This window comes from Salvelinus fontinalis, chromosome 2, assembly GCF_029448725.1.
Source record: "Salvelinus fontinalis isolate EN_2023a chromosome 2, ASM2944872v1, whole genome shotgun sequence".
In the NCBI taxonomy this organism is placed as follows: domain Eukaryota; kingdom Metazoa; phylum Chordata; class Actinopteri; order Salmoniformes; family Salmonidae; genus Salvelinus; species Salvelinus fontinalis.
The window spans coordinates 69,464,411-69,491,479 of record NC_074666.1 but is presented as its reverse complement, the minus strand read 5'-3'; the positions used below and the strand labels follow the sequence as shown (position 1 = coordinate 69,491,479).

General features: G+C 42.4%; 1 protein-coding gene across 1 annotated transcript; it reads right to left on the bottom strand.

Annotated features, from left to right (window-relative positions):
• Positions 1 to 1,823: 1,823 nt before the first annotated feature.
• LOC129824301 (uncharacterized protein KIAA2013 homolog) lies at positions 1,824 to 26,818 on the bottom strand. The gene is made up of 3 exons (XM_055883853.1): positions 24,976 to 26,818; positions 11,894 to 12,756; positions 1,824 to 6,158 (listed from the first exon to the last, which is right to left on the bottom strand). Exons 1-3 carry the CDS (start codon positions 25,943 to 25,945, stop codon positions 6,126 to 6,128), a joined length of 1,866 nt encoding a protein of 621 aa, XP_055739828.1. The 5' UTR covers positions 25,946 to 26,818; the 3' UTR covers positions 1,824 to 6,125.
• Positions 26,819 to 27,069: the final 251 nt, after the last annotated feature.

The following is a 27,069-nucleotide window of genomic DNA, read 5'->3' as shown; positions in this document are numbered from 1 at the left end:
CTATAATGAGCTAACAGTTCAAACTGAGCATGAAAAGCTTCCCAATCCGCCTTACCGGAATACTTCGGGGTCTTAACAGAAACGGACGCAACCGGGAACTGGGCGCCGCCATGTTTGTTTACATCCTGAGCACCAGATTCCTCATCCTGTCGCGTCGACGTCACCCCTTCGATCCGCCCACCAGAATTTGCGCGAAGCACGGTCGACGAGGCACTCATGTCCGCATCAGCCGCCATCATTCTAACATCCTCCCTCAAGCGGCCTCTGGGCTCCGACGCCCTGGCGATTTCCTCAGCCAGATCCTCCGATGTCCATGCACACGCACCTCCTTGGCCATAATCGTCCCCTATCTCCACCTTCACTTTCAGATTCCCTCAAAGCATTTTCAACCCCTGTTCTCACCTACGTTAGCTAGCCACAGAAGTCAGCTAGCTAACTTATCAACATTTCTACTTCTGACACCAATGTAATGACCTGACTAGATCATAAAGGAACAATTGTCCAGACAGAGGTTTGAGTTTATGAATTTAAGGTTTATTAACCCAACTTCACACAGGCTACTGTTTGGCCGTAGCCCATGCCACATAAATGAAGGATACCCTATAAAACTACTGTGACCTTCTCTTGTGAAGGCCAGACGTAAGAGAGAGAACAATGGCTAAACCTGGTCTTAACTTCCAATGCTCCTTTCCTCTGCCCAACCCCCCTCCACGCCACTCAGCCAACCACCAGGATGACCGGCATCAGAACATTCCAGGCATTCCCGTGATTGGCAGATAGCAGGTTGATTGGCATGTCGGACCCCGCGAACACTGGGTACTGGTAAGTACAACACAACCAACTAATAGCCTAACGCATAAGACACAGCTGTTTTTGTGGGTCGCTACAATACTGTACATCCTACAGTGTTTTACTGTTGAAATTACAGAAAAGTCTTAGTGTGGGAACTCAAGAAAAAAAAAGTATAATCATGATGATGTCAGTGAACTCAGGTTGTAGCTCTAGGAAGAAACCTGAGTTCCTGATTTACAATTTCGAGTTGGATGAAAGTTAAAAACTTATTTTCCCAGTTGTAGCTCATTTTTCCCAGAGTTCCCAGTTGTCTTTAACTCACTTAAGTCAGATTTTGCAGTTCCGAGTTAACAGTTGTTTTTGAGCATGGCACAAATCATGCCTCATTGACAGCATGGCCAATGTTGAATGTTTATAATTTTAAACTAGGAAAAGAGACCCTTAATCTTAGACTTGGGACCACACAGCCACAGCCACTCCACTGAATAGCAGGCTAATGATTGCAAACCACTCATTGTTGAATTTGCGATTTCCAACTTGTTGTGTAATGTTTATGTCCAATGGCCGATGAGCACCGATACGGTTTATCTATCATTTGTCTTCGTTATTTCTCTTCATATGACAAGCATTAACAAGGATTTACCAGTAGATTGTCGACTTGATTCATGATATTGACTACTAGGTAAGATTTTGAAAGTATGATGTTGACACAATTAGTCTAATCAATTCTACTGTACATATAACGTGATTTGACGTAATTGTATCTGTGGCCAATGATCTTGAGCCTTCTTGGATGGGCACTTCTAATGTAACTCTATGGCAGCACCAAAGAGGCAAGAATTTTCGGGGTCTACCCTTAGACTTGGCGGTGACGTACAGTCCCCATGAGTGATAGAAAACTAGGCCAATCACAGAGCAACGTTCCTTATTTTCTGTTGGTTTGCCCCACCTCAACCACAGAAAGCACTGAGCTAGGCTGAAACCTGCATTTTGGAGCTGCCTTACTCAGGAAAACAAAATAAGAGACCATGTTTGTATGCAGCTTTATTAATTCAATATATATATATATTTTTACATTGTTTGCAAACTGATATGTGACACGTACGAATACCAAAATAACATGCAAACCATTTTTTGCCAAAAATGTGGGGCTCTGTCCCACCTGCCCTGAATGACAGGTCGCCACTGGTGTGCGCTTGCACGTTCCTGTAAGTAGAAAAGCATGGTTGACTCACCCTACTTGTAGAGAACCGCCATCCTCTCTTTCATATGTTGACAAAACAACCTATCACTGTCATACAGTACACAGTTTATTTTTTACTGTCCTTGGCCACCTGGCTAAAATGCTTGCTCGGTAGCCTAACTTCCATTCATGGGCAACATTAGCTAGTTAACATAAGCCTTCTACATCTAGCTACATATTGAATTTCCATCCTCAGGCCAGGGGCACAACAATGTACGAATTAATCATTGGATCAGAATCGACGTTATAATCATTGGCCAGTACTGAGAATTAAGTAAAAAGTCTAAATCCCTATCTCCATCCATGGCTAATTTAGGAAAGGGCCAATTTTAGCAACCAGAAAAAAAAACTATATACACGAGATGCAACAATTGAAGTTTCTGTCAATTATTTATGCTCTCAATGGGTTCAAAATCCAAGCTGGCTTCCCTTGACACTTTTCTTTGGTGCGCCAGTTTCAGCTCAATGCAGATCTTTTTATATATATTTTTTTAATCAAGTGAGGCAAAATGCTCGCTGGCTTTCCTTGTCTTCAACGCTACCATACTCGTTTGGACCAGACAGCATCAGATAGATGGCCTATATGTAGAGACAAAGGGGCTCTGTTTTGATGCTCAGGAATATTTCTCCTGTGAGATACATTCAGCTTCTTGCGAATTGAAGTTAAATTATGAAATCAGAGAGACGAAAGCTAAATTAATTTATAAAAAAAAAAAAAAGTGGATGCCTGGCTTCCCCTGGCATCCAGGAATACAAGCCACTGCTTCAAATCAAGCTAACTAACTAGACATGTTTTTATATATAATGTTTCGGGGGAGATCTATGCACAGCAAGTTATTTGTCAATTACGCTATTCTTATATTTTTAACGTTGTCGCAATTACATGACTAGTATTTAATAGAGGGGAATCCCAGCTTTCCAACGGTGCATATTTATATAGGCTCTACAGTGCCGGTGGAAAGGCAACAATTAAATTAATACTTAGTTAACTATAATTACCTAGCGAGATAACTGCTACATTTACGTTTTGAATTGGTGATCTAGTTAGGTCTGTCTGTCATTATTTTATACCTGCTGCTGAAATGTCGCGCTCCCTCTCCTCGGGCAACGGACCACTCACACTGGCACACAAACAGCACGACAGACATACACGTTAGGGTCATTTCGATAATGGCTGATATGTAGTTTATATTTAAAAGTGTGCTTTCATGAATTACATTATTTAACTAATTTCCATGACCTTACAAACCCTCATTTGACAACTTGGAACAGCTCATCATGTCATTCAGTCTGGCACATTTTCAATCTGCGCAATCTCGAACAACATACTGTCTTTCACAGATTCACATACTAGAGGCAAATAAACCGGAACAAAGCGGAATGAGGAAATGAATGACACTCTCCATTGCTATTCATTCATCTTTGATCAGATTTTTTTATATATATATTTTTTTACCTCGGTGTGTGAATCTGGGCCAGCGATAGGCTACCTTGTTTTTAATAGAGGAGAAGGTACGCAATTCCCCCAAACCTAGAAGTGCCGGTACAACGTTCCGGACAACTCCGGACCAAGTCAATCACTGTTGAATACAAATATAACTTCATAGATTTGACAAAATAGTTTAACAATTTCTCTGACAGCATACTTTAATATAACAAATTTACATCATAATTCAAAGTCTTTATGTATACATTTGTAATTTATCCAAATCAATTTACAATAACATACATTTTCTCTCAAATCACATCATATTCAAGTACAATCCAACCAAACTGTAGGTGTAATCAGAATAAATTAATTTAAAAAAAGGCACACTCAGTAGTTAGTTACAATCAAAATAATGGATTCAAAAAAGCCCTTAAATTCTATATGAACAAAGATGAAAAATAAATATGAACTCAAGAAAACAATTCACACTTCACAACAAATCGGATTGGTAGACTCAGTCTATCTAGTAATTTTGGAGTATTTAAAAACAACATTAAGCTCATAAATTCACTCAATCATGGTAGATGAATTTGCATAATAGAGTCTAGAGCTTGGCTACCCCGGGGCGGCAGGGTAGCCTAGTGGTTAGAGTGTTGGACTAGTAACCGGAAGGTTGCCAGTTCAAATCCCCGCGCTGACAAGGTACAAATCTGTCGTTCTGCCCCTGAACAGGCAGTTAACCCACTGTTCCTAGGCCGTCATTGAAAATAAAAATTTGTTCTTAACTGACTTGCCTAGTTAAATAAAGGTAAAAAAAAAATATATATATATATATACTTAGTCTGCGCTTATGGACTGCCCTCTTCAATTCATACCACAGGTTTTCAATGGGGTCCAGAGACTGCGATGGCCATTGAAATAAAAGGTTTTAGTGTTCAATTAAACATTTCTTTGTGGAATTTGATGTGTGCTTGGGGTTATTGTCTTGCTGGAAGATCCACTTGTGGCCAAGTTTCAGCTTCCTGGCAGAGTCAACCAGGTTTTTGGCTAAAATGTCCTGGTACTGGGTAAAGTCCATGATGCCGTTGGCCCTAACCAGTGGAAGCAAAATAGGCCCATAACAAAGATCCACCACCGTATTTTACAGGAGGTATGAGGTTATTTTCTGCTCATCACAGCCTTCTCTTGACACCAAACCCACCACTGGTGTGCGTGACCAAAGAGCTCTAATTTTCATGTCATTCAATAAATGTAAACGCCTGGAGTTTGTTAAACGGCATTGGGGCTGACTTGGATTGGAACCGGTGCTATATTCAGATGACATGCAAATAGAGCTCTTTGGCCACACACACCAGTGGTGGGTTTGGTATTGAAAGGAGGATGTGATACACAGAAAATAACCCAGTACCAAAAAATGTTCAGTGCTGTTATCCTCACAAGGGGAGGGTGCCGGGGTATTGAAAACAGGGGTGCCAAAAATTGACCCATCTTTTATATATTTTGTATTACTTGTTAGAAAAACAAAATTCAGAGAAATTGGATTAGTATAAAATATAATTTCAACAAAAAATGCAAATACAATATAGCTCAGTATATGTATTTATTTTATATAATTTCTTGCTCATCTTTATGAAGGGTGCCAATAATTTCAGTCATGAGATGTCATGAAAAACAGGGAAGGGAGAACTCACATATTCCAGAATTCTATATGGTAGAAACAGCACAAAGCAGTGACTAGAACCATATAAATATAATCCCCATTCTAGGATTCTACTTCTATGACTCCTACATCTTCCGTGAAGGGACAGGAAAAGATCAGGAAGTGAATATATTTGGGTCACCTTAGCAATGTTTGGTGTTCAGAAGCAGAGGTCTTGAAGAAGTGCATTGAGTGGCAGACTCCACGAGGAAATTAACACCCAATGCACACTGTCGGACGGACCTGCTAATTTACCATCAGTTTGATATCAATGGGTCTTAAGACTAAATTGACACTTGCTCGGCACAAGTTGATCCTCAGATTTTTTTAATACTTAATTTTGACTATATTAGGCTTTGCAGAAAACAGACTAGAGGGCTATAGGAAATTGACCTGTTTAAATTATTTGAAAATCCATCCCCTCATTCCCTGTAACAACAACAACATTGGTGAAAGCTAGATAGTGGAACTTTTGCCTTTACCAATACAATCATTTTAGACCATGTTAGACTTCCAAGTAAGAAAGCAATGATGGATATTAACATTTACCAACAGGACCAATAATGTGAAAGAAAAGACAATTCCTTTCAATCACGCTCATACTTCAACCTTTGAGACCTGAGCCTCCATTTGGAGTTTTGCCAGTGAGTGACAACCAATCGGTTGGCATCTTTCACCCATAGTGTATGATGATGGTATTCATTCAAACCGACAGGTCGTCCTGCCAAAATGAATGGAAGCATTGTAAAGAATGACAGACTTTCACTAGCCTTGCCAATGAAAGAAGTCATCAGGCGATGTGAGCTTTTCTCTGAATTCAGCTCCAACATGTCGAAAGTCAAATCAACATGTTGACCATCAACACAAATATCATTGTCAAATAATGACATGAACAGTAACACACTTTATGGCAATGTATTTCGCTGGCTGCTACTCTGCACCTGTGATGTCATGGCTGCTTCCTAAGCTTCCATTTCCTCACTTGGCTTCGTCACCTGGTGAGGTTAAAGGGGAGGGTTATAAACAGGAAGAGCAAACAGGAAATGCAAGACAAATCCATTTGAACTAAATCACTTTTTGATAGCACCTTTTGATTTGAACAAAACCGTCCATACATATTGGCCCATTGTAGAAGTGATCAGAGTGTGACCTTTCGGACATGAATGCCAAAACATTCAAGAGATAAAGGTGCTCAAAGTTGACTGATTTCACATACCATAAGACATCCATGTCATTATCACTGGAAAAGATAAACGGTTGAGATTTATGTCATTTAAAAACGTACAAATAGGTTGTCAAACTGTTTCATAATTTATTTAAGAAAATGTTCAATAAAAAAATAATAATTTAACCTTAAGTCAATTATCCAATAACGTGCAAACTCAGATTTTTGTCCTATTTGCATAGGTTGTAGCTTAGAGCCCATTTGACATCTGAGGTTTTTGTGTTGTTTCCGCCTTCGGTTGAGACAACATGCTCTGGAATACACGGTGGGTGTCATGCTTGGGCTAAATGTACTAAAATGGGAATATAATTAAAATATCAACTTTTAAATGGCACCACAAAGATGGTTGGAGGTCTACACATCAGAGAATGTTGACTTGAATGGGAATATCCGTTTTAAATTACACAGTCAATCCTACATAGAAAACCAATTGAAATCATAGAAATATAGATAATAGAATAGACATGACCATTTAAGTTGACGTTCGATGGTGGGTAGACTAGCAGACATCTTTGTGGTAGTAATTAGAAGTTAAAATGTACATTCACATTTCAATGGTGTACCAGCTAAATCGCAGTGGTCTGAAGGGATAGGTCCATTCTATAAATTAGATTTATATGATTGAAATTACACCCACCCTGTATTCAAGAGCATGTTGTGTGTCAACAGATGGCGGGCACAACACAAAAACCCCAGATGATGTAAAGTCAGGTCTAAGCTACAACCTATCCAAATGAGAAATGTATGTTTATGCGTTTGATAATTTACGTTAAATGTAAACAAAATATATTTTCTAATTAAAAACATGATTTTCAAGAAATTATAAGTTTGAAAACCCTTTTTGTAAGGTTTTAAATGATATCAAACTGAACTGTTTATATTATCCAGTGATGAAGACATGGATATGGTTGTGTATGCAAAATGGTTCAACTTTGAGCACCTCTATCTTCTGAATGGTTTGGCATTCAGGTCCAAAAAGTCACTTTCTGACAATTTTTCCATGGGCCAGAATGAAATCAGTTGGACGGGCATTTGATTTCCATAGGCTCGCCCATTTTTCCCCAGGACCTCCTGTGTGTGCATGCGCTTGCACGCATGTTCTAAATGGGTGTAATAGTAAAGACTATACGCAGCTCAGGAGTTTCAAGTTTGAGGAAGCTTACAATTTATCCTACAATTTCTTCTGATCTACATGCCAGTAATTAATATGTGCACATTTGTGGAACAGTTTAATTTCCTTATAACGTTTTCTACAACAGGTGTGCACATGTGTGATGCACACTCAGACATTACACAGGAACAATGACCCTCCCCTCTCTCCCCCCTCCTCCCCTCACTCAAATCAGAGATCTGTATATAATGATGAGATGCTCATGTCTCCGCCCTAACCCAAAGGTGGGAAGGCAAGCGACAAGCTTAGGTCTGCATATTATTCCCATAGAAACGCATTGTACAGATTTTGGCAAGAGTGACCGCTCTCTCGCGTTGCCTCTCTCTCTGTATGACATGCTATATACTCTTTTGGTCCAGAAAGCATCAGATACATGGGCTACACATACTGAGACAGAGGGCGCTGTTTCACTCGCCCGGATGCTTTAACTGAGATTGATGCGTCTTTCTGTCTGAGCGCGGTCAGATAAATGATCAATATTGAATTTGGACGGGTGAGGAGGTATAACGCCCATAACGCCAACCCTGCCATGGGCAAACATATATGCAACGTTTTGTTTAAATCAAAAAGGATGCTGTCAAAAAGTGATTGAATTCATATGGATTTACCCCAATCCCAAATCGACCCAAGGTTGAGCTTCTAACCCCAGGGCAAATGTGGTGATCTGAGAGGATTGGAAAGGTGGAAGAAATATGGCAGAAATTCCACCTGGCCTATCAGAAGACAATGTGGAGCTATTGGAACTGTCATCGAAATCTCTACAAGTGCCTAGGAGCTAGAAGTCGGTTGGGGATAAGATGAGTGCCTATACACACATAGGTATGAGTAAACAGCAAGCTTATTGTTAGATTGGATATCAAATAGAGACCAAGTCCTCCTGTCAATTTAATTCAGTGAAACAAAAGAAAACACCATCCAAAAAATACAGACAAACCAAAACGATGCCACACGGCGAAAAGAGATTAGTTGGCGGCGCTCAGTCATAGTTAATCAAAGCACAACCACTTACAGTAGAAATGTCCATCCTTCGTAGTGCCCATTATTTCAAACACACATCTAATTTTGCCTCAAATACTGTAGATAGATGAGTATCAAGAAGCTTTTGGAAAATTCCCAGACTAGTACCACCTCGTTTAACACGTTAGCGGTTTCCAGTTTTGGTCTCTCTTTGGCTAAATGCCTGATGGGCATATTTTCTTTCTCATTTTGAGACAAAGCCTAGAATTTTAGACCCCACTATATTTTGCAACGACTAGTGTTTTAGGCCTGTAGTCTAATATGAGACATGTACAATTGATTAGAAAACGTCTGTGTCATTGAATGCACCGGTATTTGGAGTCCTCATTTAAGATGGCGGACCACAAGAAGCTCAACGTTGGGTCGATCTGTGCTCAGTAATTTCAGGCTGAAATTATTATGCCGTGTGTCAAATCGAGGTGGTAGAAATTAGGATAGTACTGAAGCGAACAGAACTGAAAAGATTCAAAACCCACATTCGCACAATTTTGATTGAGAGACTTGAATGCACCAGTAAAGGGATTGAACAAAGGGGGAACTGAGCTTAAACAAAACACATCATTAGCTATACCAGAGGCTTCAGGTTGGGGGGAAACCTCGTTTGCATCCACACGGACAGCAAAAGCTACAGCCTACATTTGGAAATATTTATAAGGTCAAAGATAATGGAGAAAATGACGAGATGCTCGTGTCTCCACTAACAATGGGATTCATTGTCCACAGAGCGGAACGGCAGGCTGTCAAAGCTCCCGCCTATTCCTGACTTTGGATTGGTGGATACATCTTATTATTTAAATATTTTTTTGAACACCCGCAATAACAGCGACTAAATGTGTACGTGACCAATACAATTTGATTTAGATTTGATGTGGTGACGTCAACCGCCTTTATTCAATGGAGATAGGTTCTATGCTAGCCTCGAACTTCAACCGGGACAACTCCGACATAAAATGTATTTTCTCAAAGTCACGTCTTTGATATCAGTACACTTGTAACAACCTAAGCATTACGAAACCTTATTAGATGAAATAAGTCTCACGCATGAATTTTAACTAGACTAAATTCGACACTCATTAGCCCTCACACAAAAACTCCACGTGATTAATAATGAATGATCTGCTTGACGTGGACAGATTTTGGTTGGAGTAAACCCCCTCACTTTGCCTCATCCTCTCTGATAAGGTACAACAAAAGGAGGTTGCTTGCACTGTTTCTGAAACCGATGGACTAAAACAACTTGCGTCAGGAAACAAGACTATATTTGATGCATTAGTGTATGTAAGGGTTGTCACAACACCAGTATCGCGATACTACGATACCAGATCCATGGCAAAAAAGAAAACATGAAAATGATGAAACTATGGTCCTTGAAAAACCTACTTATTTGGTTCTCAACATTAGGACAGTTATTCTCGAGAAATGAAGTCCGCTTCATGTTTTGTTTTTTCCTTAACACGATACTAGTTTTATGTCAACGCTAGTGCATATAGTTAAATGTTCAGTAACAGAACTGGGATTTTGTGGTCCGCCATCTTAAATGAGGACTCCTTATACTGCTGCGTTCAATGACATAGAAGTTTTGTAATCAAATGTGCATATCTCATATACAGGCTTAAAAGGCTAGTCACTGCAAAAAATAGTGGGGTCTGAAATGGTTGACATCCTTGATAAAGATGAGCAATATTGACTGTATAAAATAAATCATTCAAATACTGAGTTTTTATTTTTATTATTATTATTAATTATTATTATTTTAATTGTATGCAACATTTTTTGGGGGGGGGGATTATATTATACTAATGCAACTTCTTTTTCTCTGAGCAAATCTTTAACAAGTACAATTGTTTTTCGTCTCAAAGAGGTAGGAGTGAAAATGATTGACACCCCTAATTATTCATAGAAATAATAAATAAGTAGTCAAAAGTTTAGTATTTGGTCCCATATTCCTAGCACGCAATGATTACATCAAGCTTGTGACTCTACAAACTTGTTGGGTGCATTTGCAGCTCGTTTTGGTTGCGTTTCAGATTGTTTTCAACAGAAATTGATAATACATTTACATTTTACATTTACATTTACATTTAAGTCATTTAGCAGACGCTCTTATCCAGAGCGACTTCAAGTACATACATTCATACTTATTTTTTTTGTACTGGCCCCCCGTGGGAATCGAACCCACAACCCTGGCGTTGCAAACGCCATGCTCAACCAACTGAGCCACACGGGGCTAATAAATGATGTATTGTGTCATTTTTGGAGTGACTTTTATTGTGAATATGTTTCTAAACACTTCTACATTAATGTTGATGCTACCATGATTACGGATACTCCTGAATGAATCGTGAATAATGTTGAGTGAGAAAGTTAGAGGGTTAAAGATCATACCCCCAAGACATGCTAACCTCCAGTTATTGGTAATGGTGAGAGGTTAGCATGTCTTGGGGGTATGATCTTTGACCCTCTGTAACTTCCCGATTCAATCAGGATTATCCGTAATCATCCCCATTAATGTAGAAGTGTTCAGAAACATTATATTCTTATTTATAATAGTGACTCCAAAACGACACAATACATTATTTACCATTCATATTCTATTGGGCACAAAATAATCTGCAACACAACCAAACTTCAAATGCATCCAACAAGTTTGTAGAGTCACAAGGTTGATGTAATCATTGCGTGCTAGGAATATGGGACCAAATACTAAACTTTTGACTACTTTATTTATAAGAATCTTTAGGGAAGTCAATAATTTAGGACTCATTTTGAGAGAGAAAAAAGTATGACTTGTGAAACATAATCTCTAAGCAACTGTATTAATATAAAAATAATACAACCTCCCAATTTTGTTGAGCATACGATATAGCTCAGTATTGGGTGTTATTTATTTTATACAGTGATTATTGCTTTAACAAGGGTGTCAATAACTTCCACTAAATATTGTGCATTACTTTCCAATTAGATAATTTGTCGTCAAATGACTCCTCAAACTGATTCCATTCATACATAGAAAACGACAACACACCAAATCATTTCTGGTTTGTACAGAGGAGAGCAGGAAAATGGGCGAGGGGGTGCAGAGCAATTATGCAAATCAACTCCAAAGACCACATCCCACACACAAATCCAAACTATATCTCTGCTAAGACAGACACCCGAAGAGGCATTAAAGAAAAAGAGAATTCTCGCCACCACACATAAAAAAAACAAATCGAGAAGAGGACAACTAACAGTTTTGTTGTTCATCAGTTCAAATCAGTTTGTTGTGGACAGTTTTTGTTCATCAGTTCAAAGTAGTTGTGTTTGTGTTTTTATACCTTGCTCCTGAAGAGAGGCTTGGCGCCGGGGCCGCAGTACTCATTGTAGATGAGCTTGAAGAGAAAGAGGTGGAAGAGGGTGATGAGTGAAGCCACGCTGAACCAGAAGAGGAAGGGCAGGCCGGGGTACTGCTTGGCCATATGCTCCTCGTGCGCCAGGATGGCCTTGAGGTGCAGCGTGTGCCGCAGGTCCTGCAGGTGGCGCAGGTCCGTGGAGATGTAGAGCAGCGGCGTGATGGGCTGCGTCACCATCACAGGGAACACGTGGCCCTTGGCCTCCACCAGCGACGACGTCAGCTCCACCGGCTCGTTGAGGCAGCCCGCCTCGCAGGCGTACAGTGCCACGGGCTTCTCCTGGGGCTTGACTGACACGTGCAGAAAGGGCTTGCCCTCGGAGTCCAGCAGCACAGCTAAGTTGATCAGGTCCTGGTTGTAGTGGATTCCCCGCAGCGCGTAGCTGTTGTGCAGCACGTCCGGGTCCGCCTGGAACTGCAGGTGGTTTTCGTTGAAGGAGAGGCCTCCGAAGCTGAGCACGGCACCCTGCATAACGCCATGGGCGCCCGCCGCCACCAGCACCTTGCAGCCCCTTTTCTGCAGGGTAAGGGTCCACAGGTTGACCAGCTGCAGGACTTGGGCCACGCTGCTGACCCGCTCCGGCCACAGGTTCTCAGCGTGCATGGTGGCATGCCCGCTGAAGCAGTGGTCGGCGTAGTTGAGGCTGGACTCCAGACGGGCGCGCTCCTCAGTGCCAAGACGGCGGTCCAGCAGGGGAGCCGGCGAGGCCGAGAGGACGTAGTAGAGCGTGGTGTTGACTGTGGCGCTGGATGGCGTGTGTGCGTCGGTGATCTTACGCATCTCCACCCCTGCAGGACAGATACACACACACACACACACAGCAGATGTGGGAACAGAATAGGTCAACATAGTAGAGCTGGGACGATCAACTGAAAAGTAGCGACACCGACATTCTAGAACATCTCATGGAACTGCGGGGACTGTGAAGGGGATACACACACAGAAACAAACACACACACACACACACACAATTGTTGTAGTTGTATTAATTTTTGTTGTATTTCAAGTGTGGCTGTCCTTGTCTATCAGTGTTTTACTTGTAATGTTTGGTGTTTTCTATTTTTGTGGACCCTAGGAAGAATAGCTGATGCAGAGACTGCCTTCTTATTACCGAAGCAGTTTGCTTACGTCTGAATTGTTTGGGGTGATTTTTGGTACACAACGTTCCTGTAGCTCAGAAGTCACCAACCTTTGAGTCAAGATCACTTTAGCAGTCAAAAAGTAGGCAAATGTTTCTATAAACATGACTTAATGTAGCGTAGGCCTACATTCCTTAACTGAATAAAACAGTTCTATAGGAATGAGGTTTTGGCAGTAGGCCTAATACATTAATCACAGCATAAATGGAAATAATTAGCGCTTTTATTTTGCAGAACTGATGGGTACCTGCATCTGATGGTCAGTCTCAGCGGAGGGAGGGAGAGAGCAGCAGTGCTGAATAAAAACTTAAACATGAACTCACTCATAAAATAGCAGCTCTTTGCTGTATTCTTTTACTGTCTCTCTCTGATCATGTTTTTAAAAGTTAGGAAATCTCACGTAGGCTAGTATCAAACTTTGCCGTGCCTGTAGGGTTGTGGAAGCCGTAGGCACAGTGGTTTGAGCTATCGGATTGGACAGTGGAGGAGACGCACTTGATTTAACCACAGCTCTCCTGGTCTTCAGGGTAGGCGGCGTTTGTCCCTTCAGACAAATTAAATGGTTCAAAATGGGAACACTTTGCCTACCCGGCGCGAAGGGCTTCTGAATCAAGTGCACCTACCACCAACAACGCAAGACAAATAAAAAAAGTTATGCATTATGTTGATTCCTGCTATGAAAGTATCTGCCGGTTCCTGTTTCACTGTCGGCTGCTGACTCTCACTCCCTCCCTCTCCCCACTGTAAAAATATGAAACTAAACTATGTGACGTTGCAGGACAATGAGAGCAATTTTTGCACAACTCCCACAGGTTGAACATAAAAGGACATCCTCTCTCATCCTGTGGACTAGAAATAGACATCCTGAGCTAGTTGCACATGCCTTCTAGACATGCTACAATAGCTAGGGCTAAGAGAAATACCTGAGCCCCTGACCGATGACCTATCAGAATATCAATCCTTGTACTAAGGCACCAAGCCGCACCATTGTAGGCACCACAATCTCTGCAACCATTATAAAACAGGTGCATCTCCACGTGGTCTGCCAGAACAAGTCATACAAATTAGAGGTCGACCGATTAATCGGAATGGCCGATTAATTAGGGCCGATTTCAAGTTTTCATAACAATTAAAAATTGATATTTTGGACACCGATTTTTTAAAGTATTTTTAACTAGGCAAGTCAGTTAAGAACACACTCTTATTTTCAATGACGACCTAGGAACGGTGGGTTAACTGCCTTGTTCAGGGGCAGAACGACAAATTTTTACCATGTCAGCTCGGGGATTCGTTTTTGTAACCTTCCGGTTACTAGTCCAACGCTCTAACCACCTGCCGTACATTGCACTCCACGAGGAGCCTGCATGGCAGGCTGACTACCTGTTACGCGAGGGCAGCAAGAAGCCAAGGTAAGTTTGCTAGCTAGCATTAAACGTATAAAAAAAGATCAATCAATCTTCACAATCACTAGTTAACTACACATGGTTGATGATATTACTAGTTTATCTAGCGTGTCCTGCGTGGCATATAATCGATGCGGTGCCTGTTAATTTCTCATCGAATCACAGCCTACTTCGCCAAACGGGTGATGATTTAGCACTGTCGTTGCACCAAACCTAACCATAAATATCAATGCCTTTCTTTAAAATCAATACACAAGTATATATTTTTAAACCTGCAAATTTAGTTAATATTGCCTGCTAACATGAATTTCTTATTATTATGGAAATTGTGTCACTTCTCTTGCGTTCCGTGCAAGCAGTCAAGGTATATGCAGCAGTTTGGGCCGCCTGGCTCGTTGCGAACTGTGTGAAGTCCATTTATTCCTAACAAAGACCGTAATTAATTTGCCAGAATTATACATAATTATGACATAACATTGAAGGTTGTACAATGTAACAGCAATATTTAGACTTAGGGATGCCACCCGTTAGATAAAATACGGAACGGTTCCGTATTTCACTGAAAGAATAAACGTTTTGTTTTCGAAATGATAGTTTCTGGATTCGACCATATTAATGACCAAAGGCTCGTATTTTGTGTTATGTTATAATTAAGTATATGATTTGATATTTGATAGAGCAGTCTGACTGAGCGATGGTAGGCAGCAGCAGGATCGTACGCATTCATTCAAACAGCACTTTCGTACGTTTTGCTAGCAGCTTTTCGCAATGCTTCAAGCATTGAGCTGTTTATGACTTCAAGCCTATCAACCCCCGGATTAGGCTGGTGTAACCGATGTGAAATGGCTAGCTAGTTAGCGGGGTGCGCGCTAATAGCGTTTCAATTGCTGACGTCACTCGCTCTGAGACTTGGGAGTAGTTGTTCCCCTTGTGTTCCTGGTTCGAGCCCAGGTAGGGGCGAGGAGAGGGACGGAAGCTATACTGTTACACTGGCAATACTAAAGTGCTTGTAAAAACATCCAATAGTCAAAGGTATATGAAATACAAATGGTAGAGAGAAATAGTCCTATAATTCCTATCATAACTAGAACCTAAAACTTCTTAACTGGGAATATTGAAGACTCATGTTAAAAGGAACAACCAGCTTTCATTGGTTCTCATGTACTGAGCAAGGAACTTAAATGTTAGCTTTTTTACATGGCACATATTGCACTTTTACTTTCTCCTCCAACACTTTGTTTTTGCATTATTTAAACCAAATTGAACATGTTTCATTATTTATTTGAGGCTAAATTGATTTTATTGATGTATTATATTAAGTTAAAATAAGTGTTCATTCAGTATTGTTGTAATTGTCATTATTACAAATTTTAATAAAAAATAAAATAAATAAATAAATCACAATAATTAAAAATATATATATAAAAAATAATATTTTTTTGGTCCTCCAATAAATCGGTATCGGCGTTGAAAAATCATAATCGGTCGACCTCTAATACAAATAACCCAGTTAAAAGAAAGATGCACAGTAGAGCTGGGACAACAAAACAAAAATTACAGAAACCGACATTGCCTGCCTCTTACATTGCACATTCATTCTTACATTCTGTGATTTTGCAACACAACGTTCCTGTAGATTGTTCTAAAAACATTATTTGGTCAACAGTAATAGCCTACAAATTATGATGATTACTGCTATGAAAGTGTCTGCCTGTCCCCGTTTAGCTGTTAGCTGCTGTGTGAGCGAGCCACTCCCTCTCCCCATTGTGTGCACAGAGGATATGACCGTTGCTCAAAATGCTACTACGGAAAAAAGAGTAATGAGTATAGAATGAATTTCTCACCTCTTAATATGGAGTTCATGGCACCACTTTACAACCAGAGTAGGCTGTAGTTAGTATGGTTTTGATGCAGGGATTTCTTTCCAGAGAGACATCGGGGCCTGTAACATACTTTGTTTCACAGAAACATGGCTCTCCTGGGATACTCTGTAGGAGTCGGTAAACCCAGCAGAATTCTCAGTACATCGCACAAACAGGAATAAATATCTCTCCGGGATGCAGAAGGTGTGTTTCATGATTAACAACTCATGGTGTAATTCCAAGAACATACAGGAACTCAAGTCCTTTTGTTCACTCGACCTAGAATACCTAGGTATTGGCAAATTTCTGGCAAATCTGACCACAACTCCATCTTGCTCCTCCCGTCCTATAGGCAGAAACTCAAACAGGAAGTTCCCGTGTTTCGTACTATTCAACGCTGGTCTGACCAATTGGAATCCACGCTTCAGGATTGTTTTGATCACGTGGACTGGGATATGTTCCGGGTAGCTTGTGAAAATAATCTAGACGCATACAAGGACACGGTGACTGAGTTTATAAGGAAGTGTATTGGAGATGTAGTACCCACCCTAACCAGTAACTGTAAAACCTACCGTAACCAGAAACCGTGGATAGATGGTAGCATTCGTGCAAAACTGAAAACGCGAAGCACCGCATTTAACCATGGCAAGGCAACTGGTAATATGGCAGAATATAAACAGCCTAATTATTCACTCCGCAAGGCAATCAAACAAGCTAAACGTCAGTATAGAGATAAAGTGGAGTCGCAAATCAACGGCTCAGTCATGAGACGTATGTGGCAGGGACTACAGACAATAAAGGACTACAAAAGGAAAACCAACCAAGTTGCCGAGACCGGACAGGCTAAACACATTCTTCGGTGGCACACAGTGCACCGACGCGGCCCGCTACCAAGGACTGTGGGCTCGCCTTCTCCGTGGCCGACGTGAGTAAAACATTTAAACATGTTAACCCTCGCAAGGATGCCGACCCAGATGGCATCCCTAGCCACATCCTCAGAGCGTGCGCAGACCAGCAGGCTGGTGTGTTTACGGGCATATTCAAGCTCTCGCTATCCCAGTCTGCTGTCACCACATGCTTCAAGATGGCCACCATTGTTCCAGGACCCAAGAAGGCAAAGGTAACTGAACTTAATGACTATCGCCCTGTAGCACTCACCTCTGTCATCACGAAGTGCTTTGAGAGACTAGTCAAGGATCATACCACCTCTACCTTACCTGCCACCCTAGACCCACTTCAATTTGCTTAACGCCCCAATAGACGATGCAATCGCCATCACTCTGCACACTGCCCTATCCCATCTGGACAAGAGGAATACCTATGTAAGAATGCTGTTTATTGACTACAGTTCAGCATTCAACACCACAGTACCCTCCAAGCTCATCATTAAGCTCAAGGCCCTGGGTCTGAACCCCGCCCTGTGCAACTGGGTCCTGGACTTCCTGATGGGCCGCCCCCAGGTGGTGAAGGTAGAAAACATCACCTCCACTCCGCTGATCCTCAACACTGGGGCCCCACAAGGGTGCGAGCTCAGTCCCCTCCTGTACTCCCTGTTCACCCATGACGGCCAAGTTTTCAGACGACAACAGTAGTAGGCTTGATTGCCAATGATGACGAGACAGCCTACATGGAGGTGTGGGCTCTAGGAGTGTGGTGCCTGGAAAAAAACATCTTACTCAATGTCAACAAAACAAAGAAGATGATTGTGGACTTCAGGAAACTGTAGATGGGGGGGGGGGATTGCACAACCCCTATCTACAGTGGTGGAGAAGGTGGAAATCTTCAAGTTCCTTGGCGTACACATCCCTGACAAGCTGAAATCGACCACCCACACAGACAGTGTGGTGAAGAAGGCGCAACAGAGCCTCTTCAACCTCAGGAGGCTAAAGAAATTTGGCTTGTTACCTAAAACCCACAAACTTTTACAGATGCACAATTGAAAGCATCCTGTCGGGCTGTATCACCGCCTGCAACGGCAAATGCACATCCCGCAACCGCAAGGCTCTCCAGAGGGTGGTACGGTCTGCCCAACGCATTACCGGGGGCAAACTACCCGCCCTCCAGGACACCTACAGCACCCGGTCACAGGAAGGCCAAAAAGATCATGAAGGACATCAACCACCCGAGCCACTGCCTGTTCACCCCGCTACCATCCAGAAGGCGCGGTCAGTACAGGTGCATCAAAGCTGGGACCGAGAGACTGAAAAACAGCTTCTATCTCAAGGCCATCAGACTGCCATCACGAGCACTTTAGAGGCGCTGCCTATAGGCATAGACTAGAAATCAATGGCCACTTTAAGGAATGGAAGACTTGTCCCTTTAATAACGTTTACATATCTGGCATTACTCATCTCATATGTATATACTGTTTTCTATACTATTCTACAGTATCTCATTCATTTAATAATGTTTACATATCTTGCATTACTCATCTCACATCTATATACTGTTTTCTATACTATTCTACAGTATCTCATTCATTTAATAATGTTTACATATCTTGCATTACTCATCTCACATCTATATACTGTTTTCTATACTATTCTACAGTATCTCATTCATTTAATAATGTTTACATATCTTGCATTACTCATCTCATATGTATATACTGTTTTCTATACTATTCTACAGTATCTCATTCATTTACTAATGTTTACATATCTTGCATTACTCATCTCATAAGTACATACTGTATTCTATACTATCTTAGTCCGTTCCGCTCTGACGTCGCTCGTCCATATGTATATAGTCTCAATTCATTCCTACTCAGATGTGTGTATTGGGTACATGTTATGTAATTTGTTAGACATCACTACACTGTCGGAGCTAGAAGCACAAGCATTTCGTTACACCCGCAATAACATCTGCAAATCATGTGTATGTGACCAATAAAATGTTATTTGATGCGCCCGATGAGCAGAGCCAAGTAGCCTAGGCCTAGCGCTGTAAAGTTTTTGTAGGACATCAGCCTAGACTTCCTGATATATTCGGGATGTGAACGTGCCCATTTATCTAGATGATTCGATACAGGAACAATATGTTTAAACGATTCAGTTTGATTAGCGAACGAATCGGTGCAATTAGGTTCGATGCACTACCACTTGTTGCATAAACACATTAATGTTCCATTATAAATTAAAATCTGCTGATGGCGCTCATGAGCTGGGCCTCTCTGAGTTGACATGTGTGCGTGGGTGTAAATAATATATGTACTATGTAGGCCCCTTAAGGGAGACTAGGCATCTACCACCCCACTAACACTATCAGATTGTAGCCTATGGTTTTTGTCCCCGCACTTTGGTTCTGAAATCACAATCACCCACTAATTAACTTGTAATTTTGCAGATTAAGTGTTAGCTAGTAATGTATCAATATTTGTTTACAAATTAGCCATGACATAGGCAATGAATATATAGGACAACTTTGGATTTTACCACCCCATACGTTTGGAAGTTTTTACAGAGTGATCTTCTCTTCGGCCAAGCAGTGCACCTTGCAAAAGTGACTTTTGTCCTTATGACATTTTAATCTTTAACCTGTACATCTAAAAATGACCATATATTATTTCAAGCAAAACTACCAAAGCTATTGCTGGTGGTGAATCTAAATCTACTGTAAGCCCCATTCAGCAGGTATAGCCAGATGAGAGTTGTGTCTCCGGTAGCTTACATTGTTGGTCTTCCTATAGTCTTCCTATAGACCACACAAAATCTAAGACCAACAGTCTTTTTTGGGATGAGGACAACAGGAGCAGCCCAGGGAGAGGAGGAACGTTCAATTATATCTTGTGTCAACATATCATTAATGAGTCCCTTTTGGATGATTAGCTTCGCTGGGGACAAACGATATGGCTTTTGCTTGATCGGCATTTCCTGTGTAAGGAATATTTTGTGCTTCAGGAGCCCGGTGCGTCCTAGCTTTGAAGTACATACAGCAGCATTATTCTGCAGCTGTTCCAACAGCCTTAACTCCTCTGGCTGTTCCAGCTGAGCTCTTCTCAAAGCCTGTAAATGGCGATCATCAGAAGGATTACCAAGGGTTAGTGGTACAAGAGCAACGGCAGAGAAGACTGACACATTTGGACCCCAATCATGTAACTTTGTAGCTTCTGATTGGAAGAAATGCTTCTTTCTCGGATTGTATGGAAACCAGTAGCAATTGTGTGCGATATCAATCTGGACACCACTGAAGTACATGAAATCAATTCCCAACACGACAGGAAAAGCAAGGTTCTTGGTTTGTAGGGTAACAGAAGGAATCGTATAGGAGCGGTTACACAGGCGGAACTCCACCTCACTCCATCCAAGTGGTCGTTTAGCCTCACCGTCAGCCAGATACAGTGGACCTTCTGTCCACGGCTTCAAGTTGTATTGTGGACCTTTAACCTCCTTCCACAGTTTCTCATTGAGCAGTGTGTAGGATGACCCGATGTCCAGGATGGCTCTTCCTGTCCATGGGCCTATGGACAGGGGTAACACCAGTTGGTGTGGTATAAACTGAAAAGGGGACGTCGGCGGCGGGGGGGGGGGGGGGGGTTGGCGTAGGCAGTGACTCTTGGGGTTTCAGCTCTGATTAAAGCACCCAGAGTAGGATGGTCGTTCCTGCGAAGGGAGTTCGGTGTGTTGGCCTGTTGTGATTTGTGGTTTCTGGAAGGGTTTACTTGATACAATCTTGGACATGTGGCTGAAGAATGTCCCTTTTGGCTACATCTCCAACAGAACATGGGAGGGGTCTTGGCTGGAGAATCTGGCTGTTTATGGTCTGGCTTGGGTAACTGTTTGGGTGTCTGTTTCTTTCTCTGTTCATATTGCTGTTTGCATTCTCTGTCCTCCTCGAACTGCTGTCCCAGTCGAACCAGTCCATCGACAGTGGTGACTCTTTCTCGGAGTTGACTGGCTAGTAGTGGGTTGATGTTCTTCAAGATCAACTTAATGACCTCTTCCTCCTCAATGCCAGGTTTCCACCTTCTGCACAGGGAGTGGTAACCGTATGCAAAGTCACGGATACTCTCTTTCTCTTTGCACTTGATTTCTGACTGTCTGCCAGCTCATCTGTGTAGTCCTCAGACAGAAATGCAGAGGAAAACTTGGCCTCAGTCAGCCCAGGAGGTAGTGGTGAGACGGGCCACATCCCACCAGTCTCGAGCTGTCCCATGCAACACATTCCTCAATGTGGCAAGGAGTTCTTCGTCAGCCAGGGGATTGAGTGCAAGAAAGTCACAACATCTTTCCAGATACATTTGCGGATCAGGACTGTCATCCGTTTTCCCAAAGGTGGGAAATTGCAATTTAATGGGCATTGCTCCCACATGACGTCTACTCAAATCACCATGAACAAAAGAACTAGGAGGGATTGAGGAAGTAGAGGGTGAGGGAGTTATCGGACCATGAAAATGAACACCAGGATGCATGGTGGATTGCATCCTGCAAGGGGTGGCTGCATCATGGCCTTGTCTTAGCTGTTCTGAGGTGCCAGCTTGGCCCTCAGTGGTCTGAACAGAAGTGGACACCAGAGAAACTCTGTGCAAGGAGTTGTGCCTAATGGAGGCCATGTCAGACACATCCAACATTTCAACACAATTAAAGAGCTCTGTCTGCAAGTGGTCTACAGTTTTAACCAGGGGAGAAAAAACAGAATTAACGTCCTCAGTGTGATGATGTTGGAGGCGCCACTGGAGAGTGGCAGTGAGTTGGTTTCGTTGATAGTCAAACTGCCTACCCATGGCACCAGTAACATCCCGTCTTCCACTCTCACCGAGCTCTGTCAGCAAGTGGGTTAGAGTGCTCAGTGAGTTTCTGAATTCCATGGCACTCTGTTGTTGCTCTTCACTCAGACATTTGAATTTATGGTGGATTAGAGTTGAGATGTTGAGTCCGACGAATATCAAGGATGTCACCTTGAAGTTGTAAGACTACAACCTCTGGAGATAAACCAGACAATGGAGGAAGGTTTGGCGTCAGAGGGAGGGCTAGCTCAGTACTTCCACACAGATCCATGTCAATAAGTGAGTAACTGGTTAGACCTCCTGTGGCCTGTGGTCCAGACCGAGCATTCAGATTCCCAGGGCTCTGGCCCAAATAAACTACATTATCTCCATTCACATTATGATTTGTATTGTCAGCTTGATGGTCAGAATGGCCCTGTGTATTCCCATTGACAGGTAGGATATGGATGAGCACATTTTCTTGGGGTGAATCCATTGTTTTAATTCCACACAAAATATTTGCTTTGGTTAGTTCTCAATGTTTAGGTCCCATCTGGGGCGCCATTTTTTATGTAACGGTTTTGACTTGAGGTTATTATTTATATGGGTGCCAGGTAGGTTGTGCCTACCAGAGAAAACATTGGGTTCTGCTTTTGGTTTGGGAGGGAATGAGTCCCATCTGGTCCGTCAAGTCTACACCAATACAAAAGACTTATGTAAAAGTCAGGATGGAAATACACTTTTCATAAACCCTTAAAACATTGAATAGAACTTCAAAAACAACTGTATTCTTTTGCGTGGGTTGTATTACCAACATAAATGATCACACACACATAACAATATAACAAATAATGAGCTCTGGTTCCTCCAGAAAAGTCCTGTACCTCGGGCCTAAAAGAGTCCAGCCCGGTAAAGAAGTTCAGGGAACTCAAGTGACCTTAGTCACGCAATCTTTGTCCGTTCATAGAAGTGTAGCGTGAACCCAGTATCAAATCATACAATCAAAATAACAATTATTTTACAACACAACTATCAAGCGTATCAACTCTTAATATGTCCTCAACTACAACTAACTACATAAATCATCACGGTATACATCACACCAAAACAAATGAAATAATGTATACAAAAAGGTTGTAGTCAGTCGGTCAGTCAGACAATCCAATCCGCCAACAGATCTCCAGCGGAGAAAGGCCACGAAGAACAACAAGGCCACGAAGAACAACAAGGCCACGAAGAACAACAAGGCCACGAAGAACAACAGAGAGGTGTAGTCCACGGATGCAAAGAGTGGATCCGATCCTGGGTAAACTTGCTATTAGGCTACAAAACACACTTTTAAAGGCAACAAAACAAACGGAATAGAGAAGCTTCGGAACTGAGGGTTGAACACATCCTCATTCACGTCTCCATCCCAACCCCACTTTTGGGCAGCTGATGCTGGATATTTAATTGGGAATGAAAGGGGAAGCGCCCTATTGGAAGGAGAAGCACAGACGGTTCAGAAGAATTCAGGGCCGTCACAATATACACACACTCTCATTCAAATAAACACATACAAGAACACACACATACATGTAATAGTGCCAGACATGCACACAAACATATACAGTTGCCATTGCTGTTAGATTTCAGTTGTCCTTGATGTCCTTAGTTTAAAATGTATTATTTTGTAAAAAGAAAATTGCTTTGTTGTTTGCTGTTTTCTTCTGTCTTTTCCTTTTTTCTCTTTAGTTCATTCTCTTGGTTGTTGGTGCATTGGGGGGTTCTTGGGGGTGGGGAATGGAATTAATTGTATTGGGGGGGGGCGTGCATTATCATGCTGAAACATGATTTGATGGCGGCAGATGAATGGCACAACAATGGGCCTCAGGATCTCGTCACGGTATCTCTGTGCATTTAAATTGCCATCGATAAAATGCAATTCTGTTCATTGTCCGTAGCTCATGCCTGCCCATACCATAGCCCCACCGCCACCATAGGGGTACTCTGTTCACAACGTTGACATAAGCTAACTGCTCGCTCACATGCCGCCATGCACGTGGTCTGCGGTTGTGAGGCCGGTTGGACGTACAGACAAATTCTCTAAAACAACGCTGGAGGCAACAGCTCTGGTGGACATTCCTGCAGTCAGCATGCCAATAGCACACTCCCTCAAAACTTGAGACATCAGTGGCATTATGTTGTGTGACAAAACTGCACATTTTAGAGTAGCCTTTAATTGTCTCCAGCACAAGGTGCACCTTTGTAATGATCATGCTGTTTAATCAGCTTCTTGATATGCCACATTTGTCAGGTGGATGGATTATCTTCGCAAATGAGAAATGCTCACTAACAGGGACGTAAACAAAATTTGTGCACAACATTTGAGAGAAATAAGCTTTTTGTGCATATGGAACATTTATGAGATCTTTTATTTCAGCCCATAAAACATGGGATCAACACTATGTGTTATTTTAATATTTTTTAAGCAGACTTTTTTTAATCATAGGCTACCATCTCAGTCTTACTTGGCACTGGGGGCAAAAAATTGTCTAGAGCCCTGTAAATGTCCATTTAAAATAATGGCATTGTATTTGTTATTGAGCAAAATAGTAACATTTATTGTGATATCTCTTTAATGTATCGCATCGCAATTTATTTTATTTTTTTCTTTGATTTACCACGATATGGAATTTTGTCCATATCGCCCAGCTCTATAGTAATTTGATCTAGAACTACATCATTCATTAGCCAAGTCATTCATCATAATCAGGTAGCATGCAAATACCATCCAATAATTGTTTCATCCTGTACAGTCTATGAGAAAGCATGTGAGAGTTATCTAAATACCACAAGGTCATTCTGCACTGCAACACAAAAGGCATGGCATCTCAGCCTCGACTTTGTATTCACTCACCAGAGATGAAGAGATCCATCCAGGCCTGTTGGTGGTCCTGGACCAGATCTTCTATGTTGGCCCTCAGCAGCTCTCCCAGTTCTTTCTTGGCCCCGTCTCGGAGCCTGGTGAAGGTCTCCTCCAGCTTGGCCGACTCAATGGGCTCCGACATCCACACCACTGACAACACATTCTCGGCAAACTCTGACTTGGCAGCCACCTGGATGCGGCTGCCCAGCTTATTGGTGGCCACCACCACCAGCACTATCTGGTTCTTCTCTGGCAGAACCACGCGGCCCGACGACAGCACTACCTCCTTGTCCTCCACCTTCTCCACACCGGCTGAGAACTTGCTCCCGAACGAGGGCATTTCGGTGGACACCTCCAGGGTGGCGGCGCGCTCAGAGGGGTTGTTGATGTGGATCCTCTGGAGGAAGACATTTGGCCGGCTGCGGTGGGCAATAAACTCTTCTCGGATGATGAGGCAGTGACGGGCTGATCCGGAGCTGCCGGCTCCCCCTGGGAGGACGCAGCGGACGGACAGGACAGCCCCTTTGCGGAACCAGAGCATGATGGCCCGCGCCTCGGCCCGCTTCCCCGGGACGTGGATGCCCACTATGGGTGAGTACTCAGTCTGGTAAACTGGGGCCGAGCCGGGCTGGGAGGACGAGGCCACCCACAGTCTGTTGGAGTCAATGTCCACCAGGAAATGGCCGTTACCTGAGATGAAAGGCGTGACCGCTTTCTCCTGGGGAGTAGTGTAGATTCCCTCGCCCCGGTCCACCAGTGACTTCCACCTGTGGATCTCAGTCTGGAGGCATTGTCCAGCTGGCCCGCCCGACTGGCCTAAGCCACTGAACAACCTCAAAGCGCCGTCTGAGCTAAGGTACCAGTAGAAGATTAGGAAAAACAGCAGTCCAATGAGCATTCTTCTAGCCCAGCTGCTTGACAGCAGACCTGGTAGGCCCTTTAGTCTTTGCTGGAGCCACATTGTATTTATGCTTTAGAGCAGGGGTGTCAAACTCATTCCACGGAGGGCCTAGTGTCTGCAGGTTTTTGGTTTTTCCTTTCAATAAAGCCCTAGACAACCAGGTGTGGGGAGTTCCTAACTAATTAGTGATGTTAATTCATCAATCAAGTACAAGGGAGGAGCGAAAACCCGCAGACACTCGGCCCTCCGTGGAATGAGTTTGACACCTGTGCTTTAGAGTCACTATAACTCAAGATTGCAATTTGAGTAGTTAGTTATAGTACCTAATTAACAGTATAACAAAACAAAACAGGACCGTCAAAGGTGGTTCTCCATTCTCTCTAACCAATATCAACGTTAGACTAGGAGATGACAGCTTAAGTTGAGTTATTTTTGTAGGAAGTCTTTCCTGTTGACAACTATAGTAGCTAGCAATGCACACGGTAGCTAAGCTAACTCTACCTAGCTAGCTAACGTTAACTAGCGATGCTAATAACCTGGTACTCAAAGATTGTATAGCTAACAAGCTACTGTGTTGTTATCCAACTAACAGCACCTTAGCTAAAATGTCCATGTCAAACCTTGATTGCTGTCAAATCTAACCAGTTAGCATGCTAACAAGCTAACCAAAACAAGCTACGTGTGCTAACGTACCTAGCGAGCTAGCTAAGTTATGGTGGTTGCAAACTAGCATTGCGCTGCTAGTTAGGCGACACTTTGCATTTGTTTCTCACATCGTGGCAATAAATCCATTAAGTGCAATTGTTGCTCATTTGTCGCTTATGTCTAGCAGTTGGGATTTCATTCTTTTTTGAGGTGGAATACTTTTCAAGCAACTCACCAATCTATCGTTGACACTTTTGCATTGGTTTACTGAAATTACCGTAAATCACGTTGGATGATAGCACCGGAAGTGTCGGAATTGGTTGAGAATTTTTACGACACGGTGTTTTTTATTAGCTAGAAAGTTATATAATTGTCACGTTTGTGTCTGAACTGAAGTTAATCGGGGTTGTTGTATGCATGTTATTGGGGATATGAGCAGAACTCCGGAAAGGGAAAATGGAGTCCCTAGAGAAAGCAAGTACAAGATGGGTGTCAGGGATGGAGCGGCAGTATTATCATAAGGAGATGTGTACTTGGAA